This window comes from Silurus aristotelis, assembly GCF_946808225.1.
Source record: "Silurus aristotelis genome assembly, chromosome: 1".
Taxonomy (NCBI): Eukaryota; Metazoa; Chordata; class Actinopteri; order Siluriformes; family Siluridae; genus Silurus; species Silurus aristotelis.
In genome coordinates, this window is record NC_139574.1 from 35,634,700 (window position 1) to 35,657,947 (window position 23,248).

Below are 23,248 nucleotides of genomic sequence, written 5' to 3' on the forward strand. Positions count from 1 at the left end.
CCTTTCAGGAGTTCAAACTGTATAATGGATGATTGGTATATCTTCTGTTCACCTACTATGTCCATACGCATTGTATTATGGTGGCGATGGAGACAGAGGGTGGGCAGTTTGCACTACGCCACACTGGCACGTACTCTCAGTGCCAACACCAAACAGTGTGCTGCACACAACCGGTTACCATAGAAACAGAATCATGATGGTGGCACCTCTGCTCCCTTTCTCAATGAAACCTAATGATGGTACCGACTCGGCTTCTTGTGCCCTGCGTATATTTGTGTGCCTGTGTTTTTATTTCCATATTGATGTGCTTTCATAGGATTGTATGTGTCAGCATGGATTTCTTGTTTCATATTGTGAGCACGTGTGTATATGCGCACACGGGGTTCAATAGCTTTTCTCCATCACTATGAACTTACCTACAAAATCAAATCACTGCCCTTTCGTTCCATTCCTCTTCATCCCTTCCCCCATCCCTCCATCTATTCCCCACATTCTCCTTTTCTGCACTGCCCATGTGACTACCTTTTGGTGTTCATTGGTCGGTGGTGCGAAGACACTGAGTCACCCATCCAATCCTCACTGTCCTACAGCTCATATAAACATAAGCAAAAGCTGCATGCTTATGAATTAGAACTGTGTCTGTATGCCAGGGAGGAGCAGCCCTCTCTCTTACTTTTGAAACAGTCATTATCTATTGCAATTTTTTTTTTTTCTCACACTCATCCATGCTGTGACTAGCATTCAATCCCTTTGCATATTTTTCTCTAATTCCCAGTTCATGTGTGTGTGCTTGCGTGTGTGTGTGTATGTATGTGGGGCTGCAGTGCTGGAGCAGAAACATGGTTGTAACATTGGCACGTAAGTACAACACAAGGCTGGTATGATTTAATTTATTTATGCTTTTTTTTATGCATTGCTCAATGCATTTGACTAGTCCCAGATGCCATGTCAGGTATATATGCTTAATTTTGGTACTTGATCTGGACCAGGGAAATACATTTTTTTCCTTCTAATTGCATCATTTATACTAGACATTTGTGAATATTGATCTTATGTAAGACATATGACTCTTAGAAAACACTGTATTTTCAATTTCTACTTTTGTGCTGCAAAAAAATAATAATAATTACTGTATATATGTAACGTATAGCCCATGTCTACAAGTGTAATATATTGGTGGATTCCCTAGCTATTACCAGGCATGATCTGTTTTAATATGATTCTCTTTTGTTTACAAAAGAGAAAAAATGCATTATTCATGATATTTATTAGAGATTTGATTGTATACAGAAGTACAGATAAGCTATGAGCATGAAACTTGTTGAAATATATACTTTTATGACCTTCACCCTTTTTCTCTGTATGCATATAGAATTAAGTTTGAGAGTAAAATGCTTCTTGTATACGTGTGTTTTAGGCTGCAGATCAAATCAAGGTTTGATTTCAGTAAGTTTGACGTATAGACACTATATAATTTATATATTTTATTAAAAATAAATAAATGGTGTGACACATTGCTGAAAGAATTCCAGCGAGATCCACCTCATGTGTTACTGAGAATTGATTAATAGAGCACATTCCTTCATTTGGGAAAATTTAACACTGGGGAATAGTGATCATGTGCAAATACTGATGAAATTGAGATAGAAAAATTCAATACAGACCAGAAGTCAGCATTATAGCATGTACAGTGTCAGTATTTAATTGTTTTTATTGGAGGTTGTGTTGCTTTTAAACACTGAAGATGTCATGATATTAAATTAAATTATATATACACACACACACACACACACACACACACACACACACACACATATATATATATATATATATATATATATATATATATATATATATATATATATATATATATATATATATATATATATATATATATATAAAATCTATTAAATAATTAAATATTAATTCATTATAATAATAATTTATATATATTATATATAATTAAATCTATAATTTTTATAAGCTTTTCTATCCACATAATGCTACTACTGAATTATATGACTTAATATTAACATATACGTGTTAATGTTATTACCATTATAATGTTAAATACTGCTCAGCTCATGTTTACTGGTTTGATGCTCAGGTAGAGACCACTGATGATAATGATGATGATGATGATGATGATGATGATGATGATGATGATGATGATGATGATGATGATTGACATTAACAGCTTTTCCAGAGCGACTTGTGATGATCTCATATATAAATCTAATCAATTGAAGGTTAGGGGCCTTGCTCCAGGGGCCCAGCAATGTTAGTATGGTAGTATGGTGCTGGAAAATGAACTCATGAACTTCTCATACAAAGTCTTAATATTAACCATGAGCTGCTACATCCTTTATTAATGTTCTCTTGAAAAAGGCATTTCAGCCATAGTCACTCACCAAATACCTTTGCAAAACAGCAAGAAGGGCTTAAATTGTTTATTGTTAACGCCCACTCTTTTTTTGAAAGGTTCCTGCACAGTACAATTAACAAAGTTAATAAAACAAAGAGGGTAACCCAGCCATTATGGTTGCACAAGCCAGTGCAACGGTCCCAAGCCCGGATAAATGGGGAGGGTTGCGTTAGGAAGGGCATCCTGCGTAAAACATGTGCCAAATCGAATATGCAGATCACAAATAAGAATTATTATGAGATATTTTTATAAATATTATTATTTTGTTAATTATTATTATATGATTAAAGTTAGGAAATAAATCCACCTAAAATGCTTTTGTTCAAGCAAACAGTGATGGATGAAGTACACAAACCATGTACTTGAGTTAAAGTAGAGATACAGTATGTAAAATGTGACTAATTAAAAGTGCTCCCTTTAAACTTACACTTAAGTAAAAGTACAAAAGTATTTGCCTTCAAATGTACTTAAGTATCAAAAGTGCTATGATTTATTATGTCTCTAATGTTCCTATTATCATTTTTGTCACAAGACTCTATGCTTAAAACTTAAAAATGTTACTCTTAACGCACCAATCTATTAATATGAATAATATTGAGTTAAACTGATTGATTTCTATTAAAATGATCATGAGCTCAAAACCTACTAAAAAAATAAGAAGTGTTCTGCTTGCTGTTGAACTGATGCTGAACTCTATGTTAGTGTAAGTAGACACTACCAAGTGCCAATCAAAACAAGTTTAAAACAGAGCCCACCCTCTACCCTGATTGGTGAATTGTTGCGTGTTTGACCAGGCAAGTTTTTATCCACTTAAATAAAAGGGAACAACTGATTTCACAAAATGTAGTTGAGTAAAACGTAAGATATTTGAATTTGAAATGTTGTGAAGTTAATGTAAAAGCAAATTGAAATACTTTAGTAAAGTACAGTTGCGTGAAAAAGCTACTTAAGTACAGTAATGAATTACATTTACTTTGTTACTGTCCACCACTGCTAGCTAATCATTATAAACATTATTACACTATAAAATATATATAAAATATTTTTATGTGCTTGACCGAAATGTCTTTTTTCAGATGGTGAAGTTCCTGAATACGCGAGTCAGATTTAAAGCTGTCCTCACCATACACTGATATATACTGAAGCATATACTGAAGGTCAGAAATGATGAACCGGGATGAATTCAAATCACGCACAATGCAGTAAGCACCCATCAGTTTAAAGGTCTTTGCATGTCTGTCGTTCAAACTATGTTGTGTGTACATTTGGGAGGGGGGATTAAGAAAGTCTGTGTTTTTTTTTTTCTTCTTGAGGCTGAGATTAATTAAATAAGAGTTAAATTATTTTCTAAAATGTTATAGCACCGTTTTAAAACCACCTTCAGTCAGCGTAATGTAATAAGTATTACATAATTAGAATTTCTAAAACAAAATGAAAAAGAATAAATAGTGTGTATATAATAATTAAAATTGGAGTGGACACAATCATGAAGTAGATAATACACTTAAATAATGCACATCTGAATCTTTTGCCAATTAATGTTATAAATATGACATATAAATGTTATAAATGTTTTTAAAATTCCACATTAACAGAAAATGGGTAAATATATTAATCTATAACATATGGGTTAATGGCTGTTAGCTACACTATACAGACAAAAGTATTGGGAGACCTGGCTTTTCCAGACATATTTGGTTTTTCTCCAAACTGTTATAAAAAAGTTAAAGGTTCACAAAGGCAGTTCCATAAAAATGTGATTTACATGGGTTTTACTGGAAGATATTAGGTAGCCCGATAGATATATACACATATAAGTGTATTAAGAATATTAGGCAGGATGCATGTAAGGTGTATACAGTGTATAAAAACACATACATATAGAATATGTGAAATATTAGTGCAGCTCTATCTAGGCAAACTATGTGTGTGGGTATAATGAGGGGTATATACATTTACAATATACAATAGAAAACTGTACAGAAGTTATACAGAGTGTTTATACAGTGTTCTAGTGGTGTAGTGTAGAGTTCAGTAGGGTGATGCTGAACCTGCTGGTTTTAGTGCGTATGATCCTTATTGATGGAAGGAGGATGAACTGTTTGTGACTGGGATGTTAGGAGTCTTTAATGATATTGTGAACTGCTGTGGTGAAAGTGCTCAGTGGCAGGTAGTTTTGTACCAGTGATCCGTTAGATGGTTTTGACCACCCTTTGTTTTACGTTCACACACAGTGAAGCCTCCATGCATGCAGTGATGGAATCCTAAAAAAAACTGGTTAGAATTCCATTGGACAGATAAGCTTTCTTTAGACTCTTTAAGAAGAACAGGTGTTGTTGATGTAGACTGGGGAGTGTCCACTGCTATTAGATTTTAGACAGTCCACAATGTGCTCTTTAGTCTTTATAGCATTGAGGGTCAGGTTGTTGGTGGCACACCATGGTTCGGATCTCCTCCCTGTAAGCCGATTCTTCATCGTTGCTGATCTGGCCGACCATAGTGGTGTCATCTGCAAACTTGATGAAGATGTTGGAGTTATGCAGAGGAGCACAGTCATGTGTGAGCAGGAAGTCGAGTAGTGGGCTCAAAATACAGCCCTGTGGGATGCCAGTGTTCAGAATGAAGGTTGAGGATACCTAATTGCCCAAATGAGGTCTGTTGGGGACAAAGTCTAGAATCCATCTGCATATAGTGCAGATACCCTGTACTGATCTTAGTGATCAATACAGTGGGGATGACTGTATTGAATGAACAAGTAAAATCAATGAACAGCATTCTGATTTGGTTGTTTTTATCCAGGTGTGTGAGGGCTGAATGAAGAGCCGTGGGAACTGCATTCTCTGTCAACCTGTTGGGGCAATAGGGCAAACTGGTGTATGTCCAGTATAGGTGGTAGGCCCACAGTGAGGTGATTCAGAACCAGTTTCTCAAAGCACTTTATAAAAATAGGGGTGAGTGCAACCGGGTGAAAATCATTCCGGCATTCTGCAGCTGAATGCTTATGCACTAGTATGATGGTTGTAGTCTTTAGGCATGTGGCACACATGACTTGGGCCAGTGACAGCTCGAAAATGTCAGTGAAGACCTGCGCCAGTTGACCAGCACATGCTCTGAGAACATCCCGGTATGCCGTCCGGACCAGCTGCCTTGCATGCCTCCACTCTGCTAAATGCTGAATTGACATCTGTTGTGGAAAGTGATAGTAGACTGTGAGGAGTAGAAGTGTCAGCAATTGAGGTGCAATGTCCTATGCCAGGCAAAATGCGTCCAGCCAGACCGCGAATCCTTTTTACATAATTAAATAAATATATGGCAAATGCTATTTTCTAATAAAATTAAATTTATATCAGGCACATCACGGTCATCTCAGCAGAGATACCGCGGGTCGCTACCACAGTTATTATGCTCACTGTTGCTACGATTAAACGCGCAGTTGCGTGTGCAGTTGCAACAGCAGAGAGCAACACGCAAACAGATGAAACTTTCAGTAAGCGAAAAACAATGGCATTCTTAAAAATTTGGACAGTTGATGCTGAAAAGCGAGTTTTTTTAGATGCTCCCATCTTTAAGTTTAACTTAGTTCAGCCTAACCGACTAGTTTATTTAATTTTTATTTGAGGTAATTTATATTTTTATGGACCTGTACATATGAACAGATAAAGGGTTTTTTGCACTTTAAAATTTTTCCAACACTGGCATTAAACATTAATGCCAGTGGCCACTGGGACATGTTAAGGGAGGCTGCAACCAATGGTGATTCCATCAACTTGGAGGAGTACACATCATCAATGACCAGCTACATCAGCAAATGCGTTGATGACGTGACCATCTCCAAGACCATCACTACACACTCCAACCAGAAGCCATGGATGACAAAAGTGCGTGTGCTGCTGAAACAAAGAGACTCTGCCTTCAGAGCAGGGGACAAGACGGCCTTAAGAACAGCAAGGTACAAACTGTCCCGTGCCATCAGAGAGGCGAAGAAAATCCACGACCACTTCCAGGACAGCGGAGACACCCGGCACATGTGGCAGCGCATCCAGGCGATCACGAACTACAAGACAACATCACCTGCTTGTGACCGTGACGCCTCCCTCACAGATGCGCTGAATAACTTCTACGCCCGGTTTGAGGTACAGAACAACGTGAAGGCGAGGAAGATGCTCCCAGTGACCAGGCGCTCTGTCTAACCACAGCTGAAGTGAGGAAACCCACGGAAGTCTGCTGGACCAGACAACTTTCCTGAGTGCTCAGGGAATGTGCAGAACAGCTAGTGGATCTCAAGCATCTCCCATCTTGTCCAAAGTGGAGTTTACTATACCAGCAAATGGGGACTATGTACAGTTAATACAGTAAACAGTATTTCAATATACATTTACCATCCACTTTATTAGGAACACCTGTAGATGCACATTTATGCAGTATTTGAATTTGCCAAATGTGGCTGCTGAACTGTTCACAATAATTATACAGATTAGGGGTCAAGTGCTTTATTTAATGTTCAAATCAATCATCCGAATGGGAAAAGTGTGATCTTAGTGACTTAGTGAGCATAGAGTGGTGTAAAAAAAAAAAAAAAAACATCTGTGTGTCCGTTCATCTTTGAGCTCTCTTATAAATAAGGCTGAAGTCAGAGGTCAATAGCCAGACTGATTTGACAACACAGGTCATCTAAAGGATCTTTTCAGACGAGGTGAACAAAAATGCATTTTAGAGCACACAAGGGTGGGCTAAAACAGCAGAAGATCATATCAAGCGCCAGTGGTGTCAGGCAAAAACAAGAATTTGAGGCTTGTCTTTTTCTAATATTCGGTGCACCTGTGCCCATGGTAGCCTCAGGTTCCTGTTCTTGGAATGCAGGAGTTAAACATTACACACTGAATTCAGAAAATTTATTAAACATAAACTTTCCCAAATGTTTTGCATGCTCAATGTTTGTGTGTTTTTATATTTATGTAGTAACACATCTGTTTTGGCTACACCTTAGGGAACTTCGTGAGAGGCTCCAGCCAGAGGTGTCGGAGCTGATCAAGCAGCAGAGGTTAAACCGACTATGTGAGGGCGCCTGCTTCAGGAAGATCAGCGCTCGCCGCAGGCAAGGTGAGCCACGTTTTTCTTTAACCATACTCCAGCACACTTTCTCACATCCTGATATATAAGGTTTGGCCAAAGAAAATTGCCATGTTGCCAAAGACAAATATACTGATTTAATACAATATATTACATCTTTCTTTATCTCTATTTCAGATAAGTTTATATATTGTCGACTGTCTCCAAATCACAAAGTACTTCACTATGGGGATGTGGAGGATTTGTCACAGGGACAAATCCCTCATGAATCGCTACAAGAAAAATGTGAGCCTCTTTGGTGCACTACTTTAAGAAATAACTTATTTTTTTTTTTTATCTAATCAAATATCCCATGCAAATGGCCTGCAATGTGAGAATAAAAAGCAATCAAAGGCTGTACACTAAGAAAGTCTTACCTTTCATACGTTCATTTAAAAGTGTGAATACACTGTACATACCGAATGATTCCCAATCGAACTGTAAAGCCTTTCACAATAACGGTTTTAAGTGTATTCTCCGTGCACTATTTTAGATAAGGATATACAAACAGCCTTTATTTGTCATATATACATTACAACACAGTGAAAATCTTTCTTCGTATATCCCAGCTTGCTTGGAAGCTGAGGTCAGAGCGCAGGGTCAGCCATGATAAAGCGCCCCTGGAGCAGAGAGTGTTAAGGGCCTTGCTCAAGGGCCAAAGAGTGGCAGCTTTCGAGCCCCTGTATCGCCAAGCTGCCACTCTTGGGCCCTTGAGTGTACCCTTAAGTGTACCACAGACAACAACAAGGACAGTACGCTTAGTTTTATTTTTGTCTGAGAGCGTGTACTAACAGAATCTCCCTCCTCATGTCCATCAACAGTAACAGTAGAAGATATCAAGACATTGATAACTGGGAAGGATTGTCCTCACGTGAAGGAGAAAGGAGCACTAAAGCATAATAAGGTACGCTATAACAATGAAAAGGCCTCACATTTCAGGAGGAGATGGTGTAATGAATGATACCGGATTGTAAGAGTTGAATGGTGCAAGAAAAATGTGGCATACTTGAAGACATTTCAACAACATTCTGTGTACAAGCCTGGGTAAATGGTATTCTTATGCACTTATTTCATCTTCAGCGTTTCTTTTTATAAAGTCGTTACTGAATTTGCGGGTGATTCCTATTTATTAACGGGAGAATAAAGAAAATTTGCATTACAAAAACTTTTAGAAATCTGGCAGGAATTTTAAGTACAATTTGGCCTTCAAAAGCATTCCCCCTACATGTATATTGTTTTGTATATATGTTTTTCAGTGTGGTTAAACTAACATAAAGCAAAATATACCCAAATGAGATTTGCTTCAACCCGAACTGTGTTTTGATTGGATTTCTTTTAATATTTATCGAATTTTCAGTAAAAATGTAACTTCAAAAGCACTTATATGTATGAAAATACATATAAGGCCTGAAGTCACTTAAAGGTGAGTGTACACAGAGTGGTGGTGAAATCTGGAGAAGGTGTACAGTATGAACACTTCCTGTAAGGGTACACATTCAAGTAAGCTCCATAAGGCACACTTTAATCACAATAGAAATTGACCGTGTGGTTACATCCTCCACCCAGTGAGCTAACCCCTACCTAGAAAAGACAACCTCCATATGTTACTTTGTATGTTGCAGAGTCAAAATGGTTTCTGTCCGGTCCAGTTATTACAATGGGACATATATTTTGCACAACAAGGGATTTTTTGCAAACTCACCTTCACTGAAAGCTGAAAGGTCAACAGACTAATTCAGCTGAACAAAAATCCACAGTCACCATAGAGTCACCAGGATACGTGTGAATTAAAGACCACCAGTGCATGCTCCCCAGATCTTTTAGCTGAAATTATTGCTATAAATATAGCAGATTTTAAAGACATCATAGTCAGCTTCACACTGAGGTGAATAAATAAGGGCCTTTAAAGGACTCCAGCACAAGATGCAGATTTCAAATTAGGCTACTTGCTTCTAAAGATACCATCGATGATTTTGCAGTGTGGTGTGACAGCTTCCTCATACACCTTTAGATTGTAAAGGAAATTTTTCCTTTTTATTCGTTTTGGAAAAAGGAAAAAATTTAGGTATCATACAATGCACAGAATCCAGCCAAACAATATTTGAAAAATAAATTACACTAAATGTAATCGCCAGACCTTGAAATTACCTTGGAATTTGAAAATTTGAAATGGGACAAGAATTAGAATAGGACAAAAGTATTTGGAAGAGTACATGTTGCTCCAAAGGCAAAGCAGTCAGGGTATTCGAGTAACTAGCAAGAGAAGAGTGGCTGCGGGAACTTAGCCTTGACTAAGGCCTTGCGCTTGCCATCTTCGGGTGAAAAGTGAAAATTTGTGCCTTAGTGGCTACATTATTTACAACTAAACTGTCATTGCTGGGGCTTTGAGCAAGGCCCTTAACCCTCAACTGCTCAGTTGCCAGGTCAATCTGGATAAGGGCATCTGCCAAGTCCATCTGGATAAAGGCATCTGCCAAATGCCATAAATGTAATGGTAAACTTACATTATCCACACTTGTAAAGATAAAGAAAGATTAGCAATGCAAAAGACTTAAGGTTATTAAGCACCACAGAGGCTAGTAATGTTCTCACCAAGGTAACAAAGTAACAAAATGAGGCTATCCAGAGTTTTGAGCCTGTAACTCTGTGATCTGTGATCATTCCTATGTTTACCAGGACCCTGGTTTTTCGACCAGACCGTCATTACAATCATGATTATGCCACCTCTGAAGCTGATTTAAAATGTACAGTTACAATACCCTTTTTTTTCATTCAGTCATTCTTCTAATTCAGAAAAAAGCTCTAAATGTATAACTGTAGCTTGCCTTTATGTACCCCTTAGAAGTTAATTTGCTGTCCCAGAAAAGCTTTGGAGGACAAGTGTAATAGTGACAGAGCTACCATCTGGCATTATGCTGTCCCTTCAGAAAAAGTGCTAATAAGCACAACGGGGAACGATTAGAGGTTAGAGACAGAGACCTAATGTGAATTCATTATTACTTTTCTGCTCTGTAGGAGGTGCCTGAGCTGGCGTTCTCCATTTTGTATGAATCTGATGAATATTTGAACTTCATTGCTCCAGACAAGTATGAGGTAACAACTTTTATTCACACAGTTTTATCACACTAAATGATTGTGGACATATGGCCATCTCACCCATATGTGAGAAGATATGAATCTTCCCAAAACTGTTGTCACAAATTCGGAAATGTGCTTTATATCTCTTGATATATTCTAGCATTACAATTTCCCTTCACTGGAATGATGAAACCTTTTTCTAACCGATAATGCCCCTGTGCATAAAGTACAGTCAAGGAAGGTTGGTGTGGAAGATCTAGAATGATCTCTACTCTAACTTCAACCCCAGTGAAGACCTTTGGAATTATCTGGAACCACCAACACCATTACCTGACCTCAGTAATGTATTCGTGGCTGAATGAGCACAAATAACTAGAGCCAATGTCAGAAATCTAGTGGAAAACCTTCCAGGAAAATTTAGGGTTATAACAAAAGCAAATGGAGGACTAAATCTGGAATGAAGTGTTGATCACATATGTGTGTTATGCTCAAGTGTCCAGAAACCTTCAGATATATAACACACGTAACTTTCCAATTAGTTTTACTGTAAAGAATATTTAAGGTTTAAAAGTAAGTTGATGTCACATATAGGCTTTTCCTCATCTCTGTCAATCTGTTTATTACTCATCAGTACTGCATCTGGACAGATGGCTTGAATGCTCTATTGGGAAAAGAGATGACAAGTGAACTCACCAAGTCAGATATGGACACACTGGTTACAATGGAGATAAAGCTCCGCCTCCTAGACCTTGAGAATGTCCAGATTCCTGACGTTCCACCCCCTATTCCCAAAGAACCCAAAGATTATGACTTTGTTTATGATTACAGCCAACAGCACGCTTGAGAGGCACTGCATCACAGCTGGATCACACTGCATCATAGCTGTCAGACTGTAATATATTTACCCAAAATTGTAAATTGATATTTTAATCAAAACGTCTGGATGACACTTTGTTTGAGCCACAAACATTGATTCACAAGCCTTCTCATACTGACTGTCCTGCTTTTCAGTGCGGTTTGTAATAATGTTTCATTAATTCTCCCCCCTTTTAAGGGCTGTAAGAATACATTATCAGCCTCAGTAATGTTTGTTAGATGTGCCCTCTAGGGGCCAAGGGTAACGAGCAACTATAACAATATATTTTATAAAGCAGGAAATGACAGATGTAGCTAGTTTCAAATCAAAAGCAATAAAAAAACGAATAAAAAATATATATGGCATTTTTACGCTTTATTGTACAATTGGAGTTTATGCAACCAATCGCTTATAAATATTAATCTATTATACAGGGGGGGGGGGGACACCCCAAAGGTGATTTGCCATCAGCTTTGTGTTCTGATTGGACAATTGTTTAGTATTTTTTGTAAAATTTGGCCTTCAAATTTTTTTCACAACATCTGTACAAATATACATAAGAGGCCTGAAGTCACAGAAAAGTGTGTGAAAACAGAATGGTGGTAAAATCTGGAGAAAGTGTACTTTATGTCACAAATAAAGTTGACCAGGGGGTTACATGCACCACCCAATAGACCAACCCAGTGGTTGGTTTCTGTCTGGTCCACTTATTACTATGGGGAACATACCTGGCACCTGGAATATCTGCTTTACTATACACAATACACTTCTTTTTTTGTGCTGTGGCCACTTGTGTACGCGGCTGCGACATGACTTCAGGGTCAGAGCACCATGTTGAGTGTTTTAAAAATTGTAATGAAATGCAGGGTGAGACATAAGTTATAATTGCCAATAAAATTTATTAGCATTAAAGAAAGTACCAATTTAAATTTTTTTTTCAATTAATGCATTTTATAATACTTTGGTGTTTGTGTGAAGTTTCTGGCACATGGATTTCTTCTGGGATGTCTGGTTTCTGAGTTTCTGAATATAGTATTAGTTCTGTTCTGAACAGAACAATGTTCTGAATTAGACATTTTTTCACATCAGTGCAAAATTATTTTATGACTTCATTCATTTCATTAATGAATATATAAAACACTATCTAAAAGTGCATTCAGGTTCATGTTGGATCTACAGCCGATCCAAGGATCAGCAATTTAATTGATGGAAAGCAATATGTTTGAATGCCAGTAAGTAGACTGGCTCCATTAATTGTCTGAGGTGTGAACAAGTTTTTTAATAAGTGTGTACGAGTACATGGTGCTTTGTGATGGATTTATGCTATGTTCAGAGTGTCTTCCTGAACAGTGGTAACCTCTACTACAAACCTGACCGGAACAGTATAAAACACATGTTGAAACACTGTGTTGAATGAAATACATACATATTAATATCTACTAGATTAGCTATTACTCATGTATAGTGTCTACAATATCCTGGACTATTCATACACAACTGAGTCGTCGTCTTCTTCTTTCTTCTTCCCCCATTAGGGGTCACCACAATGGATTATCTGTTTCCACACCCCCCTGTCCTTTACATCTGCCTCTTTCAACCCAACCACCTGCATGTCTTCCCTCACCACATCCATAAACCTCCTCCTTGGTCTTCCTCTTTTCCTCCTTCCTGGTGACTCCATCCTCAGCATTCTCCTACTGATATTCCCCATGTCCCTCCTCTGCACATGTCCGAACCATCTCAATCTCACCTCCCTCACCTTGTCTCCAGAATGTCCTACATGCACTGTCCCTCTAATAAACTAATTTCAAACCTCAACATTTTCAGCTCTGCTACCTCCAGCTCCACCTCCTGTCTTTTACTCAATGCCACTGTCTCTAATCCATACAACATCACAGTTCTCACCACAGTCCTATAAACTTTTCCTTTTTACTATTGCAGATACTCTTCTATCACAAATCACTCCTGCCACTCTTCTCAATCACCCTGCCTGCACTCTTTTCTTCACTTCTCTAACATACTCTCCATTACTTTGCACTGTTTACCCTAGTTACCGGAACTCCTCCACCTTCTCCACCTCTTCTCCCTGCAACTGCACCACTCCACTGCCCTCCCTCTCATTCACACACATGTACTCTGTCTTATTCCTACTGACTTTCATTCCCCTTCTCTCCAGCGCATACCTCCACTATTCCAGGCTCTTCTCAACCTGCTCACTACTCTCACCACAAATCACAATATCATCTGCAAACATCATAGTCCATGGAGACTCCTGTCTGACCTCGTCCTTCAACCTGTCCATCACCACTGCAAAAAGGAAGGGGCTCAGAGCCGATCCTTGATGCAGTCCAACCTCCACCTTACACCAGTCTGTCGTTCCTACTGCACACTTCATAGCTGTCACACTGTCTCACCAGACTTCCTCATACAACACCACAACTCCTCTCTCGGCACCCTGTAGTATGCTTTCTCTAGATCCACAAACACACAATGCAACTCCTTCTGAACTTCTCTATACTTCTTCAACAACATTCTTAAAGCAAATAATGCGTCTGTGGTGCTCTTCCTCGGCATTAAACCATACAGTTGCTCACAGATGATCACCTCTTCTCTCAGCCTGGCTTCCACTACTCTTTCCCATAACTTCATGCTGAATATTTTCAGCTCTATTTGACACCTTTGGGATGAATGTGAATGCTGACTGCACCCCAGGCCTTCTCACCTTACCTACACCAGTACCTGACTTTACTTGTGGATGAATGAGCACATATCTCCACAAACACACTTAAAAATCTAGTGGAAACATCTTCCCAGAAGAGTGGAGGTTGTCATAAAAGCACTTAATGTTGAACGGGATGTTAAAAAGAGCTTGCAATTCTATGGTCGGTTTTCCATAAACTTTTGTCCATAGAGTGCATGTATGATAAAATAGCATTCATGGAAGTCAATTATTTAAAAAATTTTAATAATCAGGTCAGATGTCTAACATCAGATTCTCGTTAATGGCACTAAATTTCAAGAAAATGGTGAATGGATATATTACAAGAATTAAACCAAGCAATTGCCAGTGTGTGCTCTATTTAGATATCTTACACATTGGACACAAAAGTTTGAGGGTGTCTGGCTAACCATGATAGATGATGTTGCTGTGCAACTAAGAAGTAACAATGTCACCAGAGACACAGGCAAATGCTCATGACTGTTTATTTGAACATAACATTAAGGAACATATTATAACCTCTCAACCATGAGTTCACAGTATAGAAATAAATCACAGTATCAGCTATAGAACCAAACACACACAACTAAGTGAATACAAACAATAGTTTGATGCTACAATCTGCATAACTTTAAATGATTTCAGAACAATTATTGAAGAAAAAAAATTAAAGAATGGAAATTGAACTGAACCTGGAACTGTGTAACCGCCTTCCTCAAGTTTCAGTCACTGTATTAATGCTATGCTTCATATTTTATGTTTGTCTTATAGTAATACTCTCAATCCTCAGAAATTAGTTATACTTTGTATAACAGTTCAAGTATAAATTAGTAATACTTGAACTGTTTTATGTTAAAGACAGTTCACTATATTATATATATTAAATTAAATATAGTGAACTGTTCTTAGCATAAAACATTTTATTTAATTAATAAATGTATAACAATTGTATTCTGGGTCTGAAGCCTCAACTTGCATTGAACAGAATTAGAATAATTAAATAAAAAATGCTGTTCATTCTAGTATTTCTTTCCCCCAATTGCTCTTTAACACCACTTGCATTTATGTATACAGTCTATAATGTCCTGTATATAAAGCGCTTTCTGTTTATATGGATGGCGTGACAAACGATTTACATTTTATTTAACTTTTAGGAAACATCTGGAAGAATTCACAAGAGAACAAATATACCCAATCCCCTGATAACACATTTGATATATTACACCGAATGTGTGACAAACCCATGAGCAACTTATTAAACATCCAACACGACAATCATCAAAACACCAATTGATGGAATTTTTTTTCGGAAAGAAAGGTGTCCATCACTTAACTACTGATTCCAGAGACAGATAAAAAATAATCTCATTGCTCGTTGTCACCTATCTGAACGAGAAGCACTTTAGTGAAGCGGTGTTAAAAGGATGTTCTACTCCAGGTCACATACCAGGGCTTTTTGGTAAATGGTTCCTATAAGGAGTTTCCCTTTGTATGGAGTAGCCACTGAGGATCCGATGAGAACGCTGCCATTATCAGAGTACACTTGAGTCACCACTGGTTTGTCAGAGAGGATGTTCTGAACACGGATAACCTGAAATAGAAAAAAAAAACATAAACTGTGTGTATACAGTATAGTACTGACGTGCATCTCCTATCTGAGGCCAAAGCATAGCCACTGATACGAGACATTAAAGATATATATGAAGCAGCTACCGACGCGATACGATTCACCCCTATCCCCAAGCAGTGCAATTGAATTAGTGTTAATTCAATCGCAACACAATGCCATTTAATGCAATTTAAAATATATAATTTTTGAGTTTTGAGCTTTCTGGAGTTAAGTAAGTGTCACAAAAATGCACAAGGTGTGGTGTACATGCACTTTGAACTTTTTTACGAATTCATATAAATAAGTGAAAATGCATATATAGGTTTTGCTGCCTGTTCTCACACACACACACACACACACACACACACACACACACACACACACACACACACACACACACACACACACACACACACACACACACACACACACACACACACACACCTCTGAGCCAGGTGGATCATTTGGATCACTTAGGGTAAATTTGATTCCATTTGGGTGGCAACCCAACCACAAGTCTCCGGTTTTACTCTCCACTTCGATGTTGTCACAGAGGGAGCCTACAGCTACTTCCTGTACAAGAGGAAAGATACCAATATCACTCAACAAAACCTTTATACAATCAATAAGACATTTAAAAACAAACAGGGTTGTATATCACCTCTAATGCATACCTTAACACGGGATAGTGAGTTGTCCTTCTGGATGTTCAGCACAATAACTCTGTGACTCATTAAATCTGACACATAGAGATACCTGGCCCAAAAGAAAGACATTTTAAAACCTGTGTGTTGGAAACCTTTTTTTAAACATTTCTCAGAGACGTACTTTTTATCGGGGGAGATGTTGATGCCGTTGGCATTTAAAAGTCCTCCCACGACTACACGAACTGCTTCAGGACTGTAATACACCACATCACACCAGTGCAGAGACAGCAGCATTTCCAGCAGCTTCAAGTGGTCATTGGTGAAGTAGTGATCATTGGTAGCGTAGAAGTTCTCCACTCCCACGGCTACGATGTCATTCACACTATGCCGACGCGATTTCACAAAAGAAGACCGAATGAGAGATTGAAATATAGCGAGTGTTGAAAAGATACGAGTTTAGGACGGACGTACTTGTGCAGCAACTCGTGCTTAATCGTTTTCTGGTGCAACAGAGCGTTTTCCTCTTCGACATACTGAAATATTTCGACCTGGCTGTTTTCGTGCGGATGATTTACCACAAATAAATACACAGAGCCATCTGCAACAAAAAGTCATCACTCCTGATTTTAATACCGCACACATTGTTAAGGAAATCTAAAATGAATATGGTTGCATTTCTTTACCTCCTTCATTTATGTAAACGCTGATTCCATGTGGGGCAAAAGAAGCTGTGTCAAAGTCCCCCTTGATCTGGAGCTCTGTAGGATCGTCTCCGGACGGCAGATGTAGCGTGTAGATCTTTCCAGGCTCGTCTGAATAGCGAGGCATACCTGGGTACTTCAAACCCTGTGGTTGTTGAATTGAAATATATTATAACTAATTAAAATGCATGAATAAATAAACATTATGACCACTGTACTGTCACTCAGTTTCAGGGTGATACTGATCTTCTTATAGCCTTAGCCATCTTCGTCTAGAGCAACAATTCTAATTCTCAAATCCTCAAAATTCTTGGCCATGAGGTGCCATGTTGAACATCCAGTGGGCAGTATGAGAGAATTGTACTCAACACACCAAATTTTAACTGCTCTAATACAAGATACACAAATTTGTAAGGTCCTGTCAAGCAGACAAAAACATTAACATGATGAAATGGTTGCTGAACTTTTCTTTGAGATAATATACACACATATATATATATATATATATACATATATATATATATATATACTCTTAAGCAGAAATAACAGCTTTACACAGTCTTGGCATCTGGACAGTTGGTTTCTCCAATCCTACAGCTGAAATACTTTGCCATTCCTCTGGAAAAACTTGGCAAAGATGTCCTTTACTAGTTGGAGATTTCTGTCCGATTTTGTGATCCAGTTCTTCCAAGAACAGTTAAACAGGATTTAAGTGATTAGGCAGAATAGATAACACTTTAACTGCCTGTTTGCTCTATAAATAACACTTTGGATACTTGGAGGTATACTTCAAGTCATTGTCTTGTTGTTTGGTGAAGTTGGTTGAAATTAGCCACAGTCCAGATGGAACTGCATGGTGTTGAAGTATGGAATGGTAGCCATGTTGGTTTCCTTCTCCTGAAATAAGTCTTCAACCTTCCCTGCTCCAAAACAACCCTGAACTATTATGCTTCCACCTCCATCTTATATAAGTTCTTCTGTTAGAGCTCAGTGTCGACTCATCTGTCCACAGAACTTTCTTCCAGTCATTCAGTGTCTAATTCATGTGTTTTTGACTTGATTGTTGCATATTAACAAAAGGAAGATGCCCTCGTCTCAAAACACTTAAAACAGACTGTGTACACCACGATGTGACATAATGGGCCATTCTGATTGGCCAGTCAGTTTAATAGTTTAAACAGTTTAAAAGTCAGTTAGTTAAATGAGCCGCCTCGTACAAAAGTGTAACCATAGTAACAGTCACATTAGCATACAGAAAGACAAACATTTCCTGTAATGGCCTGATGTCATTACTGAGCTAAATGGAAGGAAGATAGTAAGTGAAAAGGAGAACTATGACAAAAAATAAATAAAAAAAAAGCAGTTAACACCAACAGCTTCATTATTATTAAAGACAAGGCACAGATGCAGTTAATTTTTAAGTCAATGTGATTATTTTGCTTATCTTCACAATTCTGGTTTTGCATATTAAATAACTCACAAAAATTTACCTATTTTTATCCATTCAATCAGTTTTGTCCTGCAAACATTAATATCTATATTTTGTCAGTGCTAGCAACTGACCATTGGTATAAGAGGGATAATCCACGGCAGTGTGTGCGAGAGACACCATTTTAAAGCGGCCCACAATGACATTACGGTTATTCACCTTCTGAATTGTGCACCTCTAGCTGTAGATTATCCTTTACATATGTTATATATTTACCACAGTTATCTTTTTAGTAGTCATGTTATCAAAACGATATATTGTGAGTAAAATTGGGGAACATACAGAGCTAATAAAGGCCAGTCCATGTTCCAGTATGGTGATGTCCTCAGCTCCGATCTCTGCACACAGAAACGTAACGATTACACATTTCTGACACAACACTTTTGTATTCGCAAAATCTAAATCAGGCCTTCATTTTTTTTTATAACAGCTGTACAAATGGAAATCAGTGTATGAATTATTTTGGATTTTGTCTAATTGTTGATATGCCGAAGTTTTATTTAAGGCTGCAACTAACGATTATTTTAATAAAATGCTCTCATGCATTGGATAACTTGGGACACACACTTTTTCCTGCTGCTGGTTGACCCTGTATTCTCCACCATTTCGTAAGCGTCTGTGTTGTCTTGCCATCACGCTAACCCGTAACGTGAGCAGCCCAAATAATAGATAACGTATTTAATGAATTTAAATTTTAAACCTGGATATATGGGTTATGTTAGGAAGGGCATCCAGCAAAATGTGCCAAATCAAATATGTGGAGAAGAGTGATAGCAGGAGTGATTTGTGATAGAAGAGTATCTGCGAGAGTGAAAAGGAAAGTTTATAGGACTGTGGTGAGACCTGCGATGTTGTATGATTTAGAGACAGTGGCATTGAGTAAAAGACAGGAGGTGGAGCTGGAGGTAGCAGAGCTGAAGATGTTAAGGTTTTCGTTGGGAGTGACGCAGTGGACAGGATTAGAAATGACTTTATTAAAGGGACGGCGCACGTAGGACGTTTTGGAGACACGGTGAGGGAGGTGAGATTGAGATGGTTTGGACATGTGCAGAGGAGGGACATGGGGTATATCTGTAGGAGAATGCTGAGGATGGAGCCACCAGGAAGGAGGAAAAGAGGAAGACCAAGGAGGAGGTTTATGGATGTGGTGAAGGAAGACATGCAGGTAGGTGGTGTGAAAGAGGCAGATTTAGAGGACAGGGGGGTATGGAGACGGATTATCTACCCCTAATGGGAGAAGCTGAAAGAAAAAGATAAAATATATCATTTTATTTTCATTTTCCTTTCTTACCAAACTTTGTGCATATGGTGATGGAAAATTTTTTGGTTGAGTTGATTGAATTTTTTCTGAAATAGTCAAATTGCTGTACTTATAAAGTCTGACCATGATATTTTGTTTTATGTTTATGTCTGGCATTAACCAAAAAATAAATAAAATTCACTAACTAAACTTTTTTTTTGGCAGGTCAAATAATAAGTAGGTGAACACCTTAGTTCTAAACTATATATTTGGTGTTGAATGCTTGCTTCTGATTGGTCAGAATGCTCTATGACAGAAACACAGACTGATTTTCAATTCCCATTTTAATATGAATAATCTATAAGAAGACATTCACAGAAACATGATAACCTTAATGATGATAATCATATCGCTTCACACTGTACACTTTAATGCGAACTGGACAATAGTGAAGCTTCAGAGCAGTGTTTCATAATCAAAGAGAAAAAGTGGTGCGAAAGATTCCTCTATTCTGAGTTAAAAGCAGGGTTAAGAACGAGAGAACAGAAAGCACTGTTTGAAAGCCCTTATTTTGAAATCACATGCATTTGATTTGATTCAATCCTTTTTTTTCCTGATGAAAACCACATTCGATCCACCTTCTGGGTCTGGCTCACTTCAGTACTGTAAATATGATCTAAAGATACACTCACCTATTCCTTTTATCAGTTCACAGTTAGGGAGGTGATTCTGGGTGAGTTCTCTGAAAGCCAAAGTTCTGTTTCTGCAAGAAACAAACAGTGAAGGCAGGGATTACAATGACAACTAGAAAAGGTACATTCATGATGATTATTGATGGATCCTCAGTGGAGATCGTCAAGAGCACCAAATTCCTTGGTGTTCATCTGGCAGACAAGCTCACCTGGTCACTTAACACCAGCTCAATCACCAAGAAAGCCCAGCAGCGTCTCTACTTTCTGAGAAGGCTGAGGAAAACCCACCTCCCTCCCCCCATCCTGTCCATGTTCTACAGAGGGACCATTGAGAGCATCCTGAGCAGCTGCATCACTGCCTGGTTTGGGAACTGCACCGTCTCGGACCGCAAGACCCTACAGAGGATAGTGAGGACAGCTGAGAAGATAATCGGAGTCTCTCTCCCCTCTATCATGGACATTTACACTACACGCCGCATCCGCAAAGCACACAGCATTGTGGACGATCACACACACCTGGTCACACACACTTTTTACCCTCCTGCCATCAGGAAAACAGTTTCGAAGCATTCGGGCCGCCACATCCAGACTGTGCAACAGTTTCTTTCCTCAAGCCATCAGGCTTCTCAATACACAGAAATGAAACAGAACTCTCTCTCACACACACACACACACACACACACACACACACACACACACACTCATTCAAATGTGTGTAACGAACTGTAAAATTTTTCCTGGACTTAACACTTAACACACACTCATCACTGATCTCAATCCATTCCACCACCATTCATTTATTTATTATTTATTATTCTCAACTGTACCACACTCTTAACTGCTGTTTTTTGCACATTTATCATTTATCACTGTATTATACTGTTTACATGCTGTTTTTTGCACCTTTGACTGCTGCTGTATTTTTGCACTACATTGTTCTGTTTATACTCACTTCTGGGGTATAGTTTTTAGTTTGTATAGTTTCTACAGTCTTCTTGTACAGTACTGTATAATCAAGTATACATATATATTGGGTTTTGTGTCTTGTCTTGTGTCGTCTGTCTGAACTGTCTGTCTGCACTGTTTGCACTAGGTTGCACTCGATGCACTTTATGTAACTTGTGTTGTAGCTCTATGTTGTTTTGTTTGTTGTTGTTGTTTAGTGTAGCACCAGGGTTCTGGAGAAACGTTGTCTCGTTTTTACTGTGTACTGTGTACCACTGTGTATAGTAGAAATGACAATAAAAGCCTCTTGACTTGACTGACCAACTTTGAAGTTGGCTTCTTTAAAAAAGAGATGGAAAAGCAGAAGTAGAAGGAGGAAAAATAATTAGAGTGATGGGGCAAGAGTGAAAGAGTGAGAGAAAAGAGTGATTGTGAGAGTGAAAGAGGTGGAGAGAGAAAGGGGAAATTGAAAGAAGAGGGCAAGAGTGAGAGAAGAGGGTGAGGAGGAGTGCATGACAGTGGGGAGAGAAAGAGCAGAGGGTAAGATTGAGGAAAGAGGGTGAAAGTGAGAGGGGAATGAGAATGAGAGAAGAGGATGAGAGAAGAGGGTGAGAATGAGAGAAGAGGGTGAGAAATAGGAGGAGGGGAATGAAAGAAAAAGATGACAATGAGAGAAGAGGATGACAATGAGGAGGAGAATGAGAGAAGAGTGTGAGAATAAGAGGAGAATGAGAGAAGAGGGTGAGAATGAGAGAAGAGGGTGAGAATGAGAGAAGAGGGTGAGAATGAGAGAAGAGGGTGAGAATAAAAGAAGAGGGTGAGAATAAAAGAAGAGGGTGAGAATAAGAGGAGAATGAGAAAAGAGGGTGAGAATTAGGAGAGAATGAGTGAAAGAGAAGAGAAGTGTGAGCCATGCACAGGAGTGTCTGAGCTCCATGAATATTCTGGGCAGTGATTCAGACTCGAGATCAATTGAGTTCGAAAAACAACTCGAGTAAAAACTGCATGAAAGTTTTAGAGACATTGTAACCCAAATCAGATTTTTCTCAGGTTTTTAAAAAAGCCAGCATGATTATATAACTGTCGGAAGCCCAACACAGCATGACAGCAATGACAGTTTACAAAATAAATGGCTTTGACCTGTCAGCTACATTCCAGTCCAGCAGTGGACTATAAACCCACCCTGATCACACAGTCTACTAACAAAATACAGATCACAGACACTTTATAAGCTCAGGAAGTGTGTATACTGAACTATTCATTACGACATTGTTGTTAGTTCATGCAATCAGAGTAACGTGAGCACGAGGAACAATAAATAAAAACAATAAAACAAAAAAGATTTTGCGTCCATATCAAAATGAACCAACCTCAACGTAGAAAACCTCTCGCCAATCAGTACCGCCAGAGCTGCAATCAAAACCGACACGATCAGTAACTTCCCCATGCTTTATTATTTTATTTTTTTTACAGCCTGGAAAGTTCACGTTGCTCCTTCCGTAAATGACGCCACCCTTAAAGACGGCTTGGGAAACTGATCCGAATCTTCTGAACTAACCGATGTATCGATTCACCAACCGGAGCGCTGCATATACTACATGGTATTAAAAAAAGATTTGGTTTAATTTCGTTTTATACCATATTTTATAAACTCCAAACAAGTAATTAGACATAATTAGACATAATTAGCCATATTCTAATTCACAGATAATATTTATGCTTATTTAATAAATAAAAA

The 23,248-nt window shown here is 38.3% G+C and overlaps 2 protein-coding genes across 2 annotated transcripts; one reads left to right on the forward strand and one right to left on the reverse strand.

Moving 5' to 3' along the window:
• Positions 1-525: 525 nt before the first annotated feature.
• On the forward strand, positions 526-12,384 carry LOC310725012 (engulfment and cell motility protein 1). The gene is made up of 7 exons (XM_083539563.1): positions 526-858; positions 3,502-3,627; positions 7,413-7,525; positions 7,673-7,780; positions 8,356-8,438; positions 10,550-10,627; positions 11,244-12,384. The coding sequence occupies exons 2-7, from the start codon at positions 3,590-3,592 to the stop codon at positions 11,454-11,456; spliced, it is 633 nt and encodes a 210-aa protein (XP_083395689.1). The 5' UTR covers positions 526-858; positions 3,502-3,589; the 3' UTR covers positions 11,457-12,384.
• A 2,274-nt stretch (positions 12,385-14,658) lies between these two features.
• Positions 14,659-23,098, reverse strand: LOC310724410 (serum paraoxonase/arylesterase 2-like). Its single transcript, XM_083538423.1, has 9 exons — positions 22,881-23,098; positions 20,566-20,636; positions 18,916-18,971; positions 17,127-17,289; positions 16,915-17,041; positions 16,625-16,825; positions 16,471-16,552; positions 16,241-16,369; positions 14,659-15,778 (listed from the first exon to the last, which is right to left on the reverse strand). The coding sequence occupies exons 1-9, from the start codon at positions 22,955-22,957 to the stop codon at positions 15,617-15,619; spliced, it is 1,068 nt and encodes a 355-aa protein (XP_083394549.1). The 5' UTR covers positions 22,958-23,098; the 3' UTR covers positions 14,659-15,616.
• Between the last annotated feature and the right edge of the window lie 150 nt (positions 23,099-23,248).

Coding starts and splice junctions, on each gene's coding strand:
- LOC310725012 (XM_083539563.1), top strand. CDS start 3,590: ATGATGAACCGGGATGAATTCAAATCACGCACAATGCA. Junction 7,526..7,672: donor CAGCGCTCGCCGCAGGCAAG/GTGAGCCACGTT, acceptor TCTCTATTTCAG/ATAAGTTTATATATTGTCGA. Junction 8,439..10,549: donor GAGCACTAAAGCATAATAAG/GTACGCTATAAC, acceptor TCTGCTCTGTAG/GAGGTGCCTGAGCTGGCGTT.
- LOC310724410 (XM_083538423.1), bottom strand. CDS start 22,957: ATGGGGAAGTTACTGATCGTGTCGGTTTTGATTGCAGCTCTGGCGGTA. Junction 17,290..18,915: donor GACTGGCCTTTATTAGCTCT/GTATGTTCCCCA, acceptor CAACAACCACAG/GGTTTGAAGTACCCAGGTAT. Junction 16,553..16,624: donor AACATCTCCCCCGATAAAAA/GTACGTCTCTGA, acceptor CTTTTGGGCCAG/GTATCTCTATGTGTCAGATT.